Genomic DNA, 20,194 nt, shown 5'->3' on the forward strand with positions numbered 1-20,194 from the left:
AACTGTTTTCTGATTCACTGTGATCTACAGACACAATCGGCACACATCATTTACTCAGTGGTGAAGTGTTTGCCACTGTCGTACACACTGACTGGCTGCTTTGACAGTGCTTGTTTACACCCCAAGGGAGGCGTGGCTGTGGGATGTGACATATGGCTGCTCTCATCCACAGTGTTGCGGGGGGGTAACTTGTTTTAGTGGAACATTTGCACGTCAGGGAGTGAGCCCTGGCATTAAAAATGGCTAAATCACCACTAAAGAAAAGGAAACAGCTGCTAGCTTGTTTTATGTTCATACCGCTGGTAAACCAGGTGCTAATTTGTCATTTTCAGCATGTAGGTTGCTAACTCAGAGGTTGACACTGTTTCCAGTATGCATGAGACTTTGAAAACACAAATAGCAGATATGGTGTGTGCTGCCTGAAACAGACCCCCAGTGGCAGACTTATACCCACTGACTGGGCTGCACCAAACAAAGACTGATTTAATATAAGATTAGCTCCAATCAGAGCTTAGCAAATCTAGGTTTAAAATGAGTAAATCCAGATTTAAGATTAAACAGAGCTCTGTTGCAAAATTAAAAACTAAGCTAAGTTTAATAAATCCAAGTTTAGTGATTTAAACCAGAATTAAATAGAGTTTGCTTAAAGCTTATCCAAATTAAAGTAAACAAACCAATAAATTGGGTGCTGTTGGGGCCTAATAACGGTAAAAGAGCGGGAGGTAAACTAGCTAACTAAGTTAAAACGTTGCATTGTTCGCAAGCTCACTAAAAAGTAAAAAACAAAACAAAACAAGCATGTTGTTTGCTAGCTAGCTAAAATTTAACAAAATATTGTTTGCTAACTAGCTAAAAAGTAAAGACCATGTCACATTGTTTGTGAGCTAGCCAGAAAGCTAACTAAATGTGTTCTATTGCTTGCTAGCTGGCTAAAATGCTAGTTAGCCTACTCACGATGGCCAAGAAGCTCCCATTTCTCCTTTGTGAAAAACATGTCGGCCCAGTTCTCAACTGGAATGAAAGAAAGAAGAGACGCATCATGAAACTCAGGAGGTTAGGTTTAGTCCCTCTCTTAATTTTCAAAGAGGAACTTGATTATTTCACTCAATGCATCTCAAAAATGCAGCTATTTTAAGTTAAGTTAATATGGGATCACATTTTAAACTGGAGTGTAAAGTTTTGGTGCAACAGGATTAAAGTTAATCTAAGTTTAGAGTAAGAACTGGTGGAAGTTAAATAAGCAGTTCATGGCTTTGCTTCTGTGTTGGTTCTCCTCTCTGCCTCCTCAAACTAGTAGCGAGTCGACCGCCGTCTACTGTAGGCAACACACCGACTATCAATCAGTACCTCATACAGCTCCACTTCAAATAATCCAAACTATCCCTTTAAAGATGTTAGGGGAGATGAAAGATGGCGCCTCGTTGACAGTAAGTGAATATTTGTGGGAGGCCGTCAGAGCTGCTCGCACAGAAAGACAAAGAGACTGAGCCGAGGAGTGTGGGTAATAAAGGTGAAGAGATGGGATCTGCTCCGGAGGCGGGAGAAGACGCCTGCAGACGAGATGAACAGACGCTTCCCTGCAGTTGAACCCTGATACGACTGAATCTAGAGCACAAAATGAACGACAATTATGTGAAGAACATGAACAGCAGTGTCTCTAGATTCGTTCAGTGTGTCTGTTTTGAATGAGGACGTGTGGGCGAGTGCGTGAGAAAAAGACAAAAAGAAAAGATGAAGACCAGTTTTTCTTTTTTTTTTTTTTTTTGCTTTGCATATTGGGTTATAATAGAAAACAACAAATGAGATCCACACAGACGCAGATTTTTTTTGTACAACTGTCACTTCTTTTCCTCTGGTGTTCAATTTGCCTCACTCCATTATCTCTGCTGCACCAGAACTTCATCAACAAACTATCTGAAAAACATAACAACCTCAAAAAAAAAAAAAAAAAAAAAAAAATCCATGTTCAAAATTCATCCAATTAATAATGTAATTTGTCAAATCTTTTTGATGCAATTTAATAAAGAAGAAACAAAGAATTGTCTGGGAGTTCTCCACGTGATTTTGTGTTGAATAAAACAACACCTCTTCCAACAGGGTTCCTGCACGTTTTCCAACACATCAATCACCTTTCAAGAATTTTAAAGGTGCATTTTCAAGCTTTTTTTTTTCTTTTTTAGAAAATACTTTCTATTTATGTACATATTAATCACAATTATTATTTCACTTCCCCATCACATTAAATCAGATGTCATTGTGCTATTATTCTAGAGAAGGGTGACAAATTAAAGGAAAACAACAGATATTCATGTTTCAAAGTGCATCACCTGCCTGTAGGATGTCTGTCACCCTGAAGACCCTTTTCAAGTCGACATCATGATTACATCACGGTGTTAACTGTAGGAACAACAAAGGAAAACACTAAGCTGCATAATCAAGATGTCAAAAAATGTCAACTTGCTGTGTTGTTGCTGCTTCAAATTGAAGATTTATCACGTAACAGCTGCTTTCACAAAATAAAATTAACTCAAAAAATGTCAAGAAAGGAAATACTCTCACACCTGTTTCCCTTATTAAACAGAAAAATACAACAGATCTGATTTCAAGCGTCTCTCGTTTACAGAACTAAGACTGAGCTTTAATTTGCCTGTTAACTCCATTAAATATACTTAATTTAAACTGTGTAGGCAGACGGATAAAAATAATACTCACCAAAACAGTCTTGTCCTGTACTTCCTCTGTTGCCAATAATCTCCCTCTCTGGTTTGGTCAAAATAAATCCTTAATTCATCTTGTTAGATGTAAAACTGTAACTTATGCAGGTCATTAAATTAGCAAAATAAAATGACAAAATAACCAGCAATATTTTTGTCCAATCACACAACATTATGGCGAATGTCAAAAGCTCATCCAGTCACACAGGAAGTGGTTCCACTGACACCGTCATGTTTTCTTCAGCCCTTGTTAAGAAACAAGCCAATGAAATTTCCTAACTAGGGTTAGCTAACATGATTAGGGGACTGTTTCAGAGCAATTGGCGGCGTCTACGGCTGGAAGCTATTTAAGGTGTTGACCGGACTGAGGACGCACTCGTGTTTGCAGCCGTGCTTCCATTACCAAACTGTGTCCAGCTTCCTCAAAAGGATCTACATGCAACTTATTTTATTTCTTTATCTAAAAGCAAACTATTCAGTCAGGTAGCTGTTTATTGTGAAAGTTGCATTTTCAAGCTGTTTCCGACACTTTATCAAAACATCCAAACTCTTTTCAAACCTTGAAAACGTTCAAATTCAAGTGTTTTGAAAGATTTCCAGACTCTGTTCCAAGGACACAATGCTTCGTTTTCTTAAGAGTTAATATTTACAGAATGTTTATTTCCATTAAAGGATGGTCACAAAAATCAACATTTTTTTTTACCAAGGATTACAGAGGTATTCTACACAGGACAAGTTACTATAGCAAAACATTTATTTTAAAAAAATACCAAGATACCCCTCTGATGTGTCTTCTGTTGTAGAAATGATTTTTAAAAGTCTGCTTGTGTTCGTCTTTGTACAGATAATACATGAGGATGTGTTTTGAGCTCTCACGACGGGATACAAAAATACACCGCTACAATAAGACTGGATACCAGCCCTGTGGCTTTCACTCGAGGTTATTCACAAAAAAAGCAAAAACAAGACAACCAGTTGTTTCTGTCTCTCTTTCATTTGAGTTGTGTCCATCATTTCCCTGAATCCCCTCCTCCCTCCCCAAACAGGACAAGATCTAGTCCCAGAGTTTGATCTGTCCGTCCCAGCCGCAGGTGATGACCTTGGAGGTCTCGTGCGGATGCCACAGGGCGCTGATGCACACCTTGTCATGAGCCTTGATCCTGTGGTAAAGCTTGGTGGTCTTCCAGTCCCAGATGTTCAGCTTCCCATCTGCGTCTCCTGACACCACGTAGCTGGTAGAGAGGAAGAAAAGAAACAACACAAAAGAGAGGGACGGAGGGAGAGGATGGAAAGATTAGCACTTTGCTAAAAATTACTTCTGTCTCCACTTCACCTGCCAAAAGGTGGGAGTCTGATTTTTTTTTTCTTTTGGTATTTTATTCCAGCCAGGAGTTGCAGTGTTGCCATGGATACTGAAAGGAAGTTAGGGCACCTGCTCACAGCCGTGGGAGGTGGTGGTGGTGGGTGAGAAAGAGGGGAGAAAATAGGTCTTAATGGGTGTTTTGGCTAAAATTAGAGCACTGGACTGTCCTAGTTAGCTCTCATTGTAGAGATAATAAGAGGAGGCTCTTAAACACAGCACTTCATCAACTGGAGTCTTTTTAGAGGAAATGAGTCGAGCATCGAGCACAAGATACAGAAAGTGTTTGTAACGCTGTGTCTTGAACCTGTTATCACTTCTTTTTCATTTACCAAAATAAAGTGATTCTTACTTTTTTTTTTTACGTTCTACACTGATTAACACACTTCCAATCCTCTTCTTTAAGGTGCAAAATACAACAGTCAGCAAACAACTATTTAAAGATAAAGTGGAGTGATGGCATCCTGAGGAGAGAGTGAAGTCACACTTCGTCTGTGTGTGTTGTAATGCACGTCAATCAGCGTTTCCCAAAGCCCAAGATGATGTCCTCAAACGTCTTGTTGTACTCACAACGCAAAAGAGTCAAGCATTTGTTTTCTTTTTCATCTGTCAGTCAGTGTGCATCACAGTAACAGAATATAACAGATAAAAGCTTACAAAAATGTATAATAATAAACATATTTTATATTAGCTTGGTGCACTTATTAAAACAGGAGAACTGGTGAGAGAGACACAAGTTGTTGGTAAACAAGTTCCAGCTCGTTTTTTTTTTAGCTGCTAATTGTACACGGAGCAATGCAACATAATGACGGGCTGCAAACCTTACAAACGGTGTCAGAAAACGAACCGTGATGGAAGCAGAGACGAGCGATGGAGATGAAGGTGATGTGCAGAACGGAGCGCGGTGGGCAGGTGACGCCCGGTCCTACTTTCTTTTGCCACCAACGGGCTCAGATTGTTATTATAAGTGCGTGAGAACATTTGGGTAATGCAAGTACACAACTCTACAAAACATGAAACACATTTTTAAACTTTTAATAAGGATGAATCAACATTATACAAACACTTTGACTGTTTTCATTGCATTTGCATATTGTTATTTGTGACAATAATGAAAATACTTACTCTTTACTGTTATTATTATTATTTATTATTGTCTTAACTCTATTTTTTCTTCTCTTGTGTTGTGTATTTCCTCTGTGTTCACTGTGTAAAGCACTCTGGATCGACTGTTGTGTGTTAAGTGCTTTATATAAATAAAGTTGAGTTGAGAGTTGAGTCTTACCTCATGTCTGGAGAGAAGTCCACTTGACAGGCATAGCCGGCCACCATGTGGCCTTTGAAGACTTTCTTCTTGTTCAGTCTGAAGCGATTTTGGGCTCCAAAGATCAGGATCTGGTTGTCCATGGACTGACAGGCGAGCCATTTACCTGCAGTTAGAAACAAGCAAACAGCGTGAAGCTAACAGCTGATCTCCAGTGGAGCTGCACAGGGCGTTTTACGTGTAGCGCTGTACTAAATACTTAGAAACTTCATTTTTTATGTTGACATTTGAACGCTGCACTGCTGTTTGAGTGTTGCAATGACCAACAGTCACCATTTATTGGAAAAAAAATATCATAAAATGTTTTTATCTGACAAAATACTGGTCAAAAACTTGTTTGCTCTCTTGCTCGCCACACACAAAGGACGGCATGGACCTGTTATCAGGACGGTCTAGCAGAACCATTAATCACATTTATATTGACTAATATAAATTATATATACTGATGAGATATGTTTATTAAAGCTACTACAAGGAGTTTTTAACTGGTTATGGAACAGTACTGAGTCAATACTGGTGTTTTCCAGGCAGAGTGACAGTGAGTAGTACGCTAGCCAGTTACAAGCAGGAGATTTTTATGCTATTTTCTGATATTATATTTCATGTTAATTACGGTGGAATTATGGTGGAAACACTATCACTTTTGTCCACACAGGCTCTAAAATAAAAAAAAAATACCAAAGTTCCTTGTAGTAGCCTTAAGGAATGTTGATTTAATTAAATAAAAAGAATATTAGCTCACTTAATCTGATTAATCACTTTATTTAAATTTATCTTTCAAAAACCTCTGTTTTTAAAAAGGACAAATACAGCTCTACTTCATCACTGCTGTAGTAACATGATACAAAGGCTTATAAAAAAAATGTGAAAAAGAAAAAATAGTCAAACTCAACTTTACCTCCATGTCTGTGTGATACATGTAGTGAAGACTTAAAGGGATTTAATAAAAGGTATTTTATGGCATGCTGATGTGTGACTATTTTTACAGAGGGCTGATAGAGAGCTGAACATTATGTCACAGTGAAGCTGACCTTTGACCTTTTGGATATAAAATGTCATCACCTCATCATATTAAATATTTGTTGAAATTCTGTTAAAAAATATAGTATATGACTCCATCAGTTACGACCAATAATGTGTTTTGCCAGGTCACCGTGGCCTTGACCTTTGACCCCTACAACCTAACCGGTTCATCACTGAAGTGGACGTTTGTGCCCGATGTAATGAAATTCCCTACGGGCGTTCCCGACATATCACGTACACGAGAATGGGACGAACATGAGGTCACAGTGACCTTTAACAAACGAAATCTAATCAGTTCTCTTTAAACATCGCGTTCACAAGAACGGGACCGACAGATGTAAGGATGCAGGTACAGACAGACAACCCGAAAACAGACACCTCCAGCCACGGCTGCAGCCAGCATGGAGGCATAAAAATAAATTCAAGCGTTATGGTACTGAGAGCAGTCCGTCCCCTGATGGTCAACGATTCCAGTCATTAGTCAGAGCCCCTGTAGTCGACTGAGATCCTTCCAGTTGAATGTTTGTTTGTTTTTTTATCCCTTTGTCAGTCAGTGAGCATCACAGTTGAAGGATAAAACGCACAAATGCACAGGAAAAACATTTCAATGAGAAATTAAAGGGAATCAAATGTATTTTTTACATTAGCTGGTGCACTTATTAAAAAAATATCCTCAGGACGACGTGCTGTTGGTTGATCAGAGGGTGAAAGCAGTTGTTGGTAAACAAGTTTCAGCTCATATATCTATCATATAGCTTCATATCTGCATCATCGCACACGGAGCAACGCAACAGCATGACGGGCTGTAAACTTTACAAACTGAGTCTTTAAATCACCACAAACCGCAAAAACAACCGTGATGGAAGATGAGAGGAGGGACAGAAACACAGAGCAGAGTGACGCACCGTCAGTCACCACATCCAGGCACAGACGTGGAGAACACAGAGCAGGTGACACCGTTTCCATCACTGACAGGCTCAGATAGTAACTTTTTATGTCTGACAGCATTATGGAAAGGATCAAGACACTGACAGGCCTTATCTTAAAGAGTAAGATACGTTTCGTTTAACCAGAAACAGCTGTTTGATTGCTCTCGCCAAACTCAGCAGAGTCCCTTTGCATTATTGGCAGCTTCATTCAAACTTTACAGCACCTCTGTGCGTCTCTCCGCTCCGCTTCAAATACGTGCCGAGTCGGACGCCGTGTTAATTAGTACAGAGCAGACTGAATGGGGCAGGAGGTCAGAAGACACAGAAAAGACAGGGAGAATCTGGTTCATTTTCAAAATAAAAGACTCACGATCATAAATACAGACAGGAAAACAAAGTATTTAACCACGTAGGCTGCTTATCCATTGTAGCAGCACAAAGAGGAAAAGAAGAGGACCTGATCACCAAAATCTGAGCAAGTTAAAATAATCAGGAGGGCAAAACGCTCCACTGCTGAAATGCTACTGTTGCAACACCGCATCAGTGCAGAGGACGGATCAGAATCACAGTGCAAACATGCCATGCTTGGTTGAATCAACCGGTTAGACTAATTGAAAGTATTGGAGGCTCAGTATGAAGCCTATAAAGTAGGGCAGCAGTTTGTTTTAGCAGTAATACATTTAAGAGGTTGTCACAACAAGTTTAAAGTTGCACCTCGACTTGCTGGTTTGTCTCATTAGCATGATTCTGCTCTGCCAAATGTTGAACAAGCAGCCACTAGTATTTTGGATGTGGTATGTCACCGCTCTTAGCGTGCGCTGAAGCTGGCAGGCGGCGTAACAACTCCGATGTAGTGGGACATCAAGTAGAGCCAGATATTCTAACAGGTACAGGGCAATTTGGTGGAAATGTGCCTCAAGGACAGGAATCAAAACGAAAAACAAAAATGTGGAAATTTGAGTTTGAGTGGACGACGCTCTGAAAAGGGCGTGACCTCATCATCCCGCCATCATTAAATTGGGAAGATTGAGGCAATTTAGAGGAAAATGAAAAGAGGTTTTTCATCAGCGGCTGCTCGGCTGAGATCTACTTCACCGAGCGCTGCAGCTACAGTCTCAAAGTCACTACGCGGTGATAAGAGGCAGCGCTTCAGTGTCAAAGCATTACACGACTCACTGCACTTCTTGAAAGGAAACATGATGGAAATTATTAATGCGGTATGAGAAAGAGATCTAGCGTTGGTGTGTGTGTCCTCCTCTTACATCCCGCCTCACAAAACATGAGGGGAAAAAGACACTGTTGTCCACAAACGTCAACTGCAGTAGGTGCAGGCGAATGAAAACAAGTCAGCCGATTTCACCAGCGCGCTCAGCCTCTTTCGTTTAAGATGGCAAGAGACGGAGAGATGATAGGAGAGAGGATGAGGGTGCAGTGCCAAGGAGCGGGGGGGGGGGCTGGGTGCCATTTAGGCGTGAGAGAAAACTGAATGGTCTCCCACTGAGAGTGCATTCATTATTCACACGCTAAAAAGAAACAAACCATGTTGGGACAAATAAGAACACCGCCAAGAGGCAGGAAGAGAGCAGGGAGAGTACATGAAAGGGTGGAATCAAAGTAGGACGAGAGGGAAGGAGCAGATGAAGGAGGGTACTGCTCAGTTTGACGGTAGTTGAAGCTGATGTAGTACAACGGGGAATTCCTGACTCAAACGGAAGCGTTACATTTGTAGAGGGAGACCACCTGTTCATCATTCAAGGTGTGCGCTGCTCACATAACGTGGCCACTGTGTCGGTAACGGTGCTTCTTTACATTTTACACTCACATCTGTGGGAACCCGTCGCTTCAGCTGTCCAATGTGTCTCATGTCGGTATGACTCTCATGGACAGGGATGTCCTGATCAATACCAGTCTCACATCTGTCTGGAAACAGCAGGAACAACTAACATGGCTCTGACCACCTCTACAGCTCAATAATTAACACATCAACTTTTTGGTTAAATCCATCCAAAAAACCCCGTGTGCAAACATCAATTTGAATTTTTACTAGGAGTGGGCGATTAAAGGATCTCAATAGAAGATTGTGATAAAATTCATGACGATAAAACTTTGGACTTTTTTTTTACTCGTTCACACGGCAGAAATAAAGACATTTAGTCTGTAGTTTTTGAGTTGCACATCGAAGTTCACGCGCATTTCCTACCGCAAAACATTGCTTGAATGAAGCTGAAAGTGAACTCGCATTATCCTCAAAAGCTGAAGAAACTGTTGACAAAGGAGGACACATTGTCAATTACATGAAAGTGGTTTGGGCATCTCAAAAGCGATGATGTGCAGACAAAGACAGTCTGTGAAAACTGTGAAAAATGCCGCCAGTTGGTGCAAACCATGACGGGAAACACAACAAAATCTTTTCCATCGACTGAAAAAGTATCATCCCACCCAGTGAGGACACTCAGAGTATGAAATTTTTTATGTTAACAAACTATATTCTTAAGTTTAATTAATTAACTTCCTGGTTTCTTTAGGTTTCAGTCACTATCAGGATTATAAAATGTTATTATAATCAAATTATATCTTGTGTTAAATATTAATATCAATTAATAAATATCATATATAATACATTATGTGCCAGACTTATCCTTGACTGGGCGCAGTGACATCCTGGAAAGCTCATGACTACAACTCTGGGAAGTTTTTTTTATGTTTGTACAGAGCCAGCCTAGCTGTTTTTACACAAAGCTAACTGTCTCTGGGCATCTTAATATTTATCTTATAGACATGAGAGTGGTATCAATCTACTCATTTAATGCTCAGCAAAAAAAATCACAGCATCACAGCTTTACTTTGACATTTTCCTATATTATTATAATATGTCCAACAGATGTTGTATATTACCTGTGAAGGGAGGACTGCATCGCTTCATTTTAAGGTTGAACATCAACATCAACAGATAAATATCACTAAAATGAAGGCAAACCACTGCAGCATCCCCCTCGCCCCTCCCTGACGCACGCTGACATGTCATTAATTGAAACTGCAGGCTGCCGTGTGCTTCAACAGTTAATTCCCTCACAACATTGTGCATTAAGGACACGTTTTAGTGTTTTAACAGAGCTCAACGGGCCTTTTGTGACAGCTGGCGTAACCCAGAGCGACTCAAACAGAGGACTGGAAATGGATTCAGCCAATATCTATCTATCAAAATCGCTTGGATCAGGCCTGATTCCTTCCCTGGTGACCGGCTCTGGACATCCAGACACATAAATTCACTTAGATGAACTGAACCGGCCTTGTTTTTATTCTTCTGAGCAACGACCAACACCGGAAGATATGAATCCACTTCAATCTGGCAATATGGATTTAAGCTCCCTGGAGTCCTCTCGACTGCGTGCTCGACTGTGTGTCTGTGAGTGTTTTGGCGTGATTTGACTACTCACCGTTGGGAGAGAGTGTCACAGCTGGCATGGAGTGCATACTGGGCTCAGCGATGTACTTGAAGTCCACAGGGATGTCCCTGAAAAAGGCACAAAGCGCTGTGAATACACTTGAGGACGGGTTAAACACCGAATGAGAGAGCAACCTCTGCAGCCCTTAAGCGAGAAGAACTAAAAAGGAAAACATTCACAAAGCTGTAGTTTGTTTACTATTACAGCTGCTTATGCCATCTCAGAAACGCTTGTTACCGAAGAGAAAACAGGCAGGATCACCATTACAGCTCCAGTATGTAAATAACTGCATGCAGTCTGAAAGGAGCTTTTGATGCTCCACCGCCGACAGTACCGGCAGCCAATTATTTATTAATCCCTTCTCTGCTCTTTCACCCTGCCTCTCTGTTCTTTTATGCTCTGCTATGTCTCTCTCCGTTTGCGACAGATCGGAAACTTGGCAATTTGATCATAAGTGGTCTGCAGGAGATCATTCAGATCTACGGTTCTGTGCATGTGTCTGCCAGGGTGACTTTTTTTTTTTCTGCGTATGCTCCTGAGGCTTGCTCCAAACCAAGTGAATGACTGCAACTAAAGCGACTTTCTGCTCCGCTCTGCGCGCGTTTGCGTAAAGTAAGTGTTAAAGAGCGACAGCCCCGTTCTGATCTTGCTGTCTGCTTAAACTAAAGCCACGTCTCCGTCTCCTTCTGTGATGAGTAACAGCCGGAGCAAAGCGATTCCACCAACACCAAAAATGGGCCGAAGACGAGAGTTAAACGAGAGACGCAAACCCTTGTACTCGTGAAACACTGTCATGTCTGCAGACAAGCCAAGCTAAACTCTGAAGAGATAACAAAGCCATCAGATCTCTTCTTCTGAGCCGCAGAAATAAGCAGCGTGAATGTTCTGTCATCTGGAGAGCGAGGGGAGAGGAAGAAAAGAAAACATATGACGAACACCAGGGATGTTCATGCATAATAGATGACTGATCGTTATTTACGGTGTTTCATGTCGATCAGGATGGAGGACAAAGAAGGAAAAACACAGCATTTTCATATGTATATATATATATCTGTATATATGTAAACTTTAGTTTGTCAGACATAACATCTGTAGCGGGGCTGGGGTTAAAGGGATAGTTCAGATTATTTGAAGCGGTGTTCTATGAAGTACTTATCCACAGTAGAGCAGAGGTAGCAGAGGTACCAGTGTAGCTAAGCAATGTACTGCTGTGGAGAGGCTCAGCAGCAAAATATATTTTACCCAACTAAAGAACAATATTAGTTTAAGTGTACGCTATAGTTAGAATATTTTTGCCCCTTTACCTTGCCATCAGACAGTTTGTATGTAAGTCAAATACTGCTCTCTAAAATCAGTAATTTTGCCTCATAAAACACAGGAGCTGCTGGTCCACCGCTGCCCTGATCTGTTAGTTTGTTTGTGTTATTGTGTGACTTTGGTGAATACAAACTAACCCTTGAAAACACCAAAGACACACAGTAAGACCAAAAAGAAAAACTCCTCTGCGATGTCATGACCTTTCTAAAGCTAAAGAAGATTAAATATTCAGTGGCAATCTTTTTTTTTTTTTTAGCATTATTCAACTATTTTAAATCTCTGCTACTTTTTTGTCTTTTGGGATTGTCTCTTGTTTCGTTGTTGTTTTTGACCTTTCAATAATATGGAAACACCTTAAAAGTAGAAATGTAAATTTTATGCATTTTCTTTAACTGATAGTTGAAAATCTTAACAATAAATTAATCATTAATAATTAATTAGATACAAACCACTTTCTCATTTCCACTTTATAAGTGTAATGTTAAGTTTCTTAATTCAACAAATGACTATCTGACAAAACAAGGTCAAATGAGTCACAATTACTGATACCTAACAGCAATTAATCGATTAATGATTAATCATTAACATCCATACTTAAAAGTCAAAGTATGGCCTGTTTTCCTTTCGATTTATTGCGATGCACAGTACCTTGACGATGCTAGTATTTTTTTCTGTTTGTTTGTTTGTTTTTTCGGTTTTCTCTGGCTTTCTCCATAAAAATACTGAACAAAAAGAAGAAAAATGTAACCAAATGAAGACGCAGTAGATCAACAACTCCAGTGTTCTACGAGATAAAATGAGAAAAGATAGTGTACACTTAAATGGATATTTGTTTTCTTTAGATAAGCCTTTTTTAAGTGGATAAAATATGTTTTACTGCCGTCTCTGTGAACAGCAGTACGTGGCTTTGCTTCCATGCTGGTTCTCCTCTCTGCTTCTCCAAACTGGTGGCGTGCCGACTGCCATCTACTGTAAGTAACACACTGACTGTCAGCAAGTACCTCATACAACCCCACTTCAAATCGTCCGCGCTAACCCTCTAAGTTTTGTAATTAGCCTGCGGGAAAAATGTCAAGAAGGAAAAAGAAAAACCACCGATCGACTCTTACTGAGAAGGAAATGAGACAGACTGTCTTTGTTTGTTATTTGGGACTAATGTGAAAAGAGGATTTCTCACAACATAATTACTATTGACAGAAGAGTAAATTAACTTTTTTTTCCTTTCCAATGGTTGCCACAATTCTGCTCTGGAATACTCATTACTGATGGGAAAATATTTACATCATTAAATTGTTAAATTTGGGTTGGCAGGGGGTTTTCTTTTAAAGGTCAGGAGCATGATTGAAGTCAGTCTGGAATGAGCCTCCGTGCTGGAAATAAACAAGAGCAACTGAGTCCTCAGATGACAGCGGTTCACGTTTCGACTTATGAGATTCAAACATTGTCCTTCGCCGCAATTTTTCATCTTTTCTTCATCCTTTTTTCCGTCAATTCATCATCATCCCAAACGTCCCCCCGAACTCACAGTTTCATTGCTCACTGGACAATGTCTTCATGATCAAGAGCTAATTCTCCTTGTTGGCACAGTGCCACAATATTGATTGTAATCCTCCGCCCAACGCGCGCACCGACTCTCCGCTCCGTGATGATAAACCTCTGCCACAGATGAAGCAGTCTCCCTAGAAAACGTGTCTGTGTGTGAAAACGAGGACGGAATTTGAATTACGAGTGGGCGTTTGCGCCGTGATGTGAATGACTTGTAGAAATGCTGCCTCACAATCTTTTCTAACCATCCGGCGTTCCCTCACCCTGCCCCTCTCTCTGCCAGCCTCCGCTTCTATTCCTGAGATATGAGACCGTTCCGGTAAATTCAGCCTAATGCCGCTGTGTAGCAGCAGCTCACAAGGGGGGTTAGCGAGAGCCAAGAGCCAGGTGGTATCCGTGGGAGAGAGGAGGGACAGTAAAGCCACTCTTTGGCCAAACATACCACTTGCCCGTTCTCTCCCACGCTGCTCTGAAAAAGCTCGTGGGAGACCCCCACTCCTAAACAAGTGTACTAAGTAGACTCTTGGGACGTGGTTCTTTCGCTTCATGTTGTTCTGTCGACGTTTTATTCAGTCCTTCAACTCTGACTTAAAGGAGTGTGTGAAAACCCAAACATTTTTTTCGCTTCTTAATCTGCATGTCTTATACTCTGGAGAAAAAAGAAGCACTGAGAAGTTCTGAGGAGAAAGAAAGGGGAAAAAAAACTTCACGAATGGACGGTTGCGAACAAAAAGCCCCCCTTTCCAAGAATCCACAGGAAGCCTCCTTTATTAGCTGGTCTTTAAATATTTATCATCTTTGAGCAACTAAAAAATAACCGAATTTGTTTATCACCACAGGACCTCTGGCCAATCTGCAAGCAACTCTTGGTGGTCTTTCATGATTGGCCACTGAGCACGGACATGTATGGATGGCATCTAAAAATAAACACGCTTGTGGAAAAACCAAGAGAAGATGATTTTGTGAAGAACAAGTGCATGTTGTCTTTTTGCAGTTTCAACAGAAAGGACTTGGGGTTTTTAAAGGGAAACTACAGACGGCAATTTCTGAAGAAATGGTGGGTGTGAATGCTGGCTGTTATAAAGCTGATGCTAAACTGCATTGCTGGCTTGAATGCCAGGAATGAATCAAAGATGTTGAATGTTTTAAAGTTTGTTGAGCGGCTGACACTAAACTGATTTGCTGCTGAACGATAAAAGTAATGGAGAAATGACGTAAAAGTTTATTTTAATATCTGTTGACAGGCTGACGCAAAACTGGACTGCTGTTGAATACTGCTGAATACTACCAATAATGCAGGAACGATGTGTAATATTTTAATGTCTGTTGAAAGGCTGACGCTACTTTACTATTTCTCGAAAGGCTGATGCTAAACTGAACTGCTGCTGAATAATACAGGTAATGTAGGAATGATGGTTTCAGCGTTCACACTCAATCTGACCTGCCAGTCATCCCAGTGCATCTGCCTTCCTGTAATTAAATTTTTGGAACAATTTCAAAAATGCTTATTTATTAAAATATACAATTGGCAACAGAGGCCAAGCTCATAGAGGTTGCTGCTGGAGGTTTGTCAGTGTACAATGTTAGCTCCGGGGGAAAAACAGAAACTCCCACTGTAACAGATGCATGTAAAGCAGGCAACCCGCGGCAGAGGCTATGACTCAGAGCAGATTAGCAGCACAGCTGGGTACGCTTTGTCCAAGATAGGGTCGTCTGGAGGTTTGTTGATGTCTACTCTACTTACCAACGACTAATGAAAGGAGAAGCTAGCGGCACAAGAGCGTGTCTTCAGAAGGCAGCGCGCGATACACTGATGATGAGTTGTTTGTTTTTTTTAATGTTGTTTTCTGAGCCTTCTTGTTACGGAGGCTAAAAACACAAACACTCGATGTCACCGTGATGCACCTCAATGAGGCCGTCGCACAGCAAAATCAGTGTCCCTTGAGAACCACACTGCCACATCTTCTGCATGTCAAATCACACTAAACGCCCCCTCTCTGACTCTTGTTTTTTTCATGACTTTTTAATATTCCTGCCGTTGAATTAATTTCCTCGAAGCTGCTGCCCAAAACAACCAGTCTTCCATTACTAAGGATTGTGGATTATAGGGATTTAACAATATTGCAATAACAATGTTTGGATACTGGACTGTGACAATGTCCACCAGGATAATACATTTTTTTTCATTATTTTTATTCAGTTTTATAAAATGACTGCAACTGACTGCTGCATTGTTTGTTGTTTTGCAATTGTACATAATCCAAACATTTAGATATTTTTTTGTACGTGTTTGGGTCACAGCTACTTTTATTTTATTTATTGGTATCATCGCATCCTTCGTGGATCATGAGTCTTGCTCAGAGGTGAACACTAACACTAAGAAACTGTACTTACCACTCCCAAACTCGAAGACTCTTGTCGTCCGACGTGCTGACGAACCGGCGATTCTCATCCACAAAGGTAATGGTGTTGACAGCTCCCAGGTGACGGTCGTACTCCTGAACCACCTCACCTGTCCTGATGTCCCACTGACGGGGAGACACAAGGAGACACACAGAAACAGACAGAGAGGAGGTCAACACATTTATCCAAGTGTAAATGCTGACACAAAATAAAGTGGATTATTAAAACAGATTCACAAAAACCCCACCAAAATAGTTTCATGGCACATTTTTCATACTCTTGTGGGGCGCTGCTTACCAAAATAAATACAACTTCTTAAGCCGTCTTAAGTTTGAGTGTATAAGGGTCCCCTGGGGTCTGTCATCATCGGAGGGAGCACGCGGAGGCTCTGGGCGGACATCCACGTGCTCCCTATTTGTGACTGTACCGACTTGTCCATGCAGCCACTGCAGATGCCAATCTATTGCACGCTGCAGACTCCAGACAGTAGCATAAACAAAACTAACAGGCGACCGCGGTGTCTGCAGCAAAATAATCCAGCCCCTACTGCAGCAATGACAAACTCAGATGACTGTGGGAGGCTCTCTGTTTTAAACTGTGCTAAAGCAGTAAAATGTCTTAACTGCAGAAGGATAATGACAGTGATTGGGTATCAAACAGGCCTCAGTCTTGAACATAATTTATTTATTTTTTTTGGAAAAGATTAAGCACACATTAAAATATAGAGGAAACACAACCACATAGATCTGGCCTCTAGGCAACAAACGAATAGGATGCATTCCTGTCCAAACAGATTTTTACATCCAATTCTATTTATGCTGAGGTTTTTTTTTTGTTTTGTCTTTTTTTAAATCTTAGCCTTCGGCTGCTCACAAGAGCAGCCATCTGTTCTAAAAACCCAGAGGAGAGCTGCATGATTTAATACTAACCCCGATTATTGTACCAGATATTTTGATTATGACTCCCGTTTGTCTGGACAGTGAGGAGACAAAGTCTGTCCTCTTTACGTCAACATCTTGACATATTTTCAATTAAAGATGAGACAGAGCGGGTGAAACTAGAATTACCGCCTCACGGTCGTATGCCACCGCCAATCAATCAAGTTGTAGTTTCCATCTCCATCTGTCCAGAATATTCATAATGAAGATTTTAAAGGAATTTAATAGAAGGTGTATACCTGGAATATCTGGTATCATGAAACATGATATCTTCACTGTTTTTACTAAGAACAGAGGACTTAGAGAGTTTCAAGTGTTTTTGTAGCTGTAAAACACACACATACAGAGTTTTGGATTTAAAATGTCATCACCTCATCATTTTATCCTAACACTTCTTAATGGGGGTGGTACCATCCCCCCGGGAGGTTTTGTGATCATCAGGGGGCACCGGTGACAGGGGGGTGTTTAGCATCTAGCAACCAGACACACACTGTAACACTATTCAAAAACCAGACAGCTGCCACCCGTCACAGCCGGTTTGATTTCAGTTGAGATGGCTGAGTTCGCACCGTTACAACGTCTCTCTGCAGCGTTCTCAAACAGCTTTGTCTCATTGTGAATCTTTGGACTGAGACCAGGCTGCCTCTTACTGCTTTTTCAACAACAACAAATCTTGTTGAGCAGAGATTGAAGCGGGTCCTTCACATTTAGTCCAAACACAGCAATCACTAGGACGCACTGCGGCCGAAACTAACTTCTCTGCAACCCACAGTGAAGAAACTGGCAGAGAACCACCAAGCGCAGGGCTCACACCAACATTCAAAACAACTTTGCTTATTTCCTTCAAAATTTAAAGGCAGAGTCAGTAGGATTTGTCCAGGCTGTTTCTAAATCCACCAGGATGTCAAATATGAACGTTTTGGGTTGGTGAAAAGTCACGAATACAGCAATACAATGAGGAAAAGGAGGACAGGGTCGCCGCAGATACAGCTACCACCACAGACTTCTAGATGTTCATAAGTGATGACTGAAAGGGATTATGTCATATTTTCTTTTGATAAAGTTTTTTTCAGACTTCTACTTGACAGGCTGCTCTTGACCTGTGTCTTGCTTTGCAACAAGATCAACAAGATGCAACATTTCAGACATCTTTTTGGGAAATTAATAATAATAATAATAACTAGAACTGCAAGCAGTTATGAACGGGGGCCAAGCCTCCCCGCGCGACCCGGCCCCAGCGGCCCTCGGAACCCGCCGCCGCGGGCCCCGAGGGACGCGGGGCTCGGGGCGATCGCGGGGACGCGCGCCGTCGTCCGAGCTGCGGTATTCATGACCAATCATTAGGTAACTTTGCGGTCGGCTTCAAGAGGGAACTCACATCATGCACAGCGAATTTAGGACGACTCTGAGCAAATTTTGGGAAACCTGATGTTTTTGGGTTTGTAGCGCCCCCTATTGGCCGATCCGCACCAAATTTGGCACAGCGTCTGTGGATGACCTCTGGAACGAGCGTGTTACGTTTGAAGTCAAAAGACTTTAGTTTGACCTTAATATGACACAACATGCGTTTTTTGAGCTAGCCAAAAAATCGTTCGGTTATAATTAGTGCATTTTTTGGTGTGCAACAATTCTTTTGATAACTTTTCGTCAGACACGTCTAGACATCGTCTGTGCAAAGTTTGGCGCAGATGGCGCTTAAACTGTAGGAGGAGTTCGAAAAAGTAGGTTTCGGACATGCGGCGACTTAGCGACGGCAATTTACGGCAAAAGTGGGCGTGGCCTACGTCAGAAAATCCAGCGCTTTTCAGGGAACACGGCAATATGAGATTTTTCAACGTCTCATTTAAAATGTGGAAGTTATAGGCAAAAATGCGTTATAGCGCCACCTAGTTGGGTTTGTAGCGCCCCCTATTGGCCGATCTGCATCAAATTTGGCACCGAGTCTGTGGATGACCTCTGGAACGAGCGTGTAAAGTTTGAAGTCAAAAGACTTTAGTTTGACCGAAATATGACACAACATGCGTTTTTTGAGCTAGCCAAAAAATCGTTCGGTTATAATTAGCGAATTTTTTGTCGTTCAACGATTCCTTTGATAACTTTAGATCAGACACATCTAGACATCGTATGTGCAAAGTTTGGCGCAGATGGCGCTTAAACTGTAGGAGGAGTTCGAAAAAGTAGGTTTCGGACACGCGGCGACTTAGCGACGGGAATTTTCGGCGAAAGTGGGCGGGGCCTACGTCAGAAGATCCAGCCCTATTCGGGGAATACGGCAATATAAGATTTTTCAACATGTCATTTAAAATGTGGAAGTTATAGGCAAAAATGCGTTATAGCGCCACCTAGTGGAGCACGAACGCGATTTTCGGTAGGCGGGATCTGAGTCCTATTCTACATGTAGCCATAAAATTTCAAAACCCTAAGTATTATACTTTGGCAGAAATTATTTTTTTTTGTTTATCTTGTAATAAGCCCCGCCCACATCGACCTGTCATGACCCCCTTGAAGATATGGCCTCAGGACCGGCCCTACGTCGTACGGACCAAATTTCGTAGAAATCGGTGCAGCCGTTCTAGAGATATAAACTTCCCATATCTCTAGCGCCCCCTATGGGCCAACATTCGCCAAATTCAGCTCATAGGCTCCCACTGTCATGCCAACCAAGGATCTCTGATTTGGTGTCGATAGCATTTACTTTGACCGAGATATGCAAGATTTTCCATTTTTACGGCTAGCTACGGAAATTTGTTCGTTAATAATTCGCGGAATTTTCAACCCAAAACAAATCTTTTGATAACTTTAGCTCATGAGGAGCAGAAGAGTGTCTGGGCCAATTTTCGTGCAGATCGAACAAAATCCCTAGGAGGAGTTCGAAAAAGCAGGTTTGCCAGTTTTCGCAATTTTGCGAAAAAATTATTTAGGCGGAAGTGGGCGTGGCCAATTACAAAGTGACTCAGCTCCATTCAAGGAATTGGGGGATATAAGGTTTTTGAATGTGCGACATACGGTGTGGGAGTTATAGGCCAAAACACGTTATCCTTGCTTATAGCGCCCCCTGCTGGCGGACATGTGCAGTTTTTAGCGTCTGAGGTCCCTGCAGGGGTCTGGGCCAGCCCTCAAATTTTCATCGTCCAAACTTGCACGGTTTAGGCTGCAGCATGACTTTTATCAACGGAAGAATAAAAATAGAAAAGA

General features: G+C 41.4%; 1 protein-coding gene across 1 annotated transcript in view; it reads right to left on the minus strand.

The window, feature by feature from the left end:
- Positions 1-3,450: 3,450 nt before the first annotated feature.
- The window catches only part of cdc40 (cell division cycle 40 homolog (S. cerevisiae)), a 28,321-nt gene continuing 11,577 nt past the window's right edge, over positions 3,451-20,194 (minus strand). Inside the window, exons 12-15 of the mRNA XM_084737831.1 lie at positions 16,053-16,186; positions 10,788-10,864; positions 5,360-5,504; positions 3,451-3,946 (exon numbers count right to left, since the gene is read on the minus strand). Of these exons, the coding sequence (XP_084593957.1) occupies positions 3,769-3,946; positions 5,360-5,504; positions 10,788-10,864; positions 16,053-16,186 (534 nt within the window). The 3' untranslated portion in view covers positions 3,451-3,768. The remainder of the gene's footprint in view (positions 3,947-5,359; positions 5,505-10,787; positions 10,865-16,052; positions 16,187-20,194) is intronic.

This window comes from Lutjanus erythropterus, chromosome 15, assembly GCF_056507025.1.
Source record: "Lutjanus erythropterus isolate fLutEry1 chromosome 15, fLutEry1.hap2, whole genome shotgun sequence".
NCBI classification, from domain to species: Eukaryota; Metazoa; Chordata; class Actinopteri; order Lutjaniformes; family Lutjanidae; genus Lutjanus; species Lutjanus erythropterus.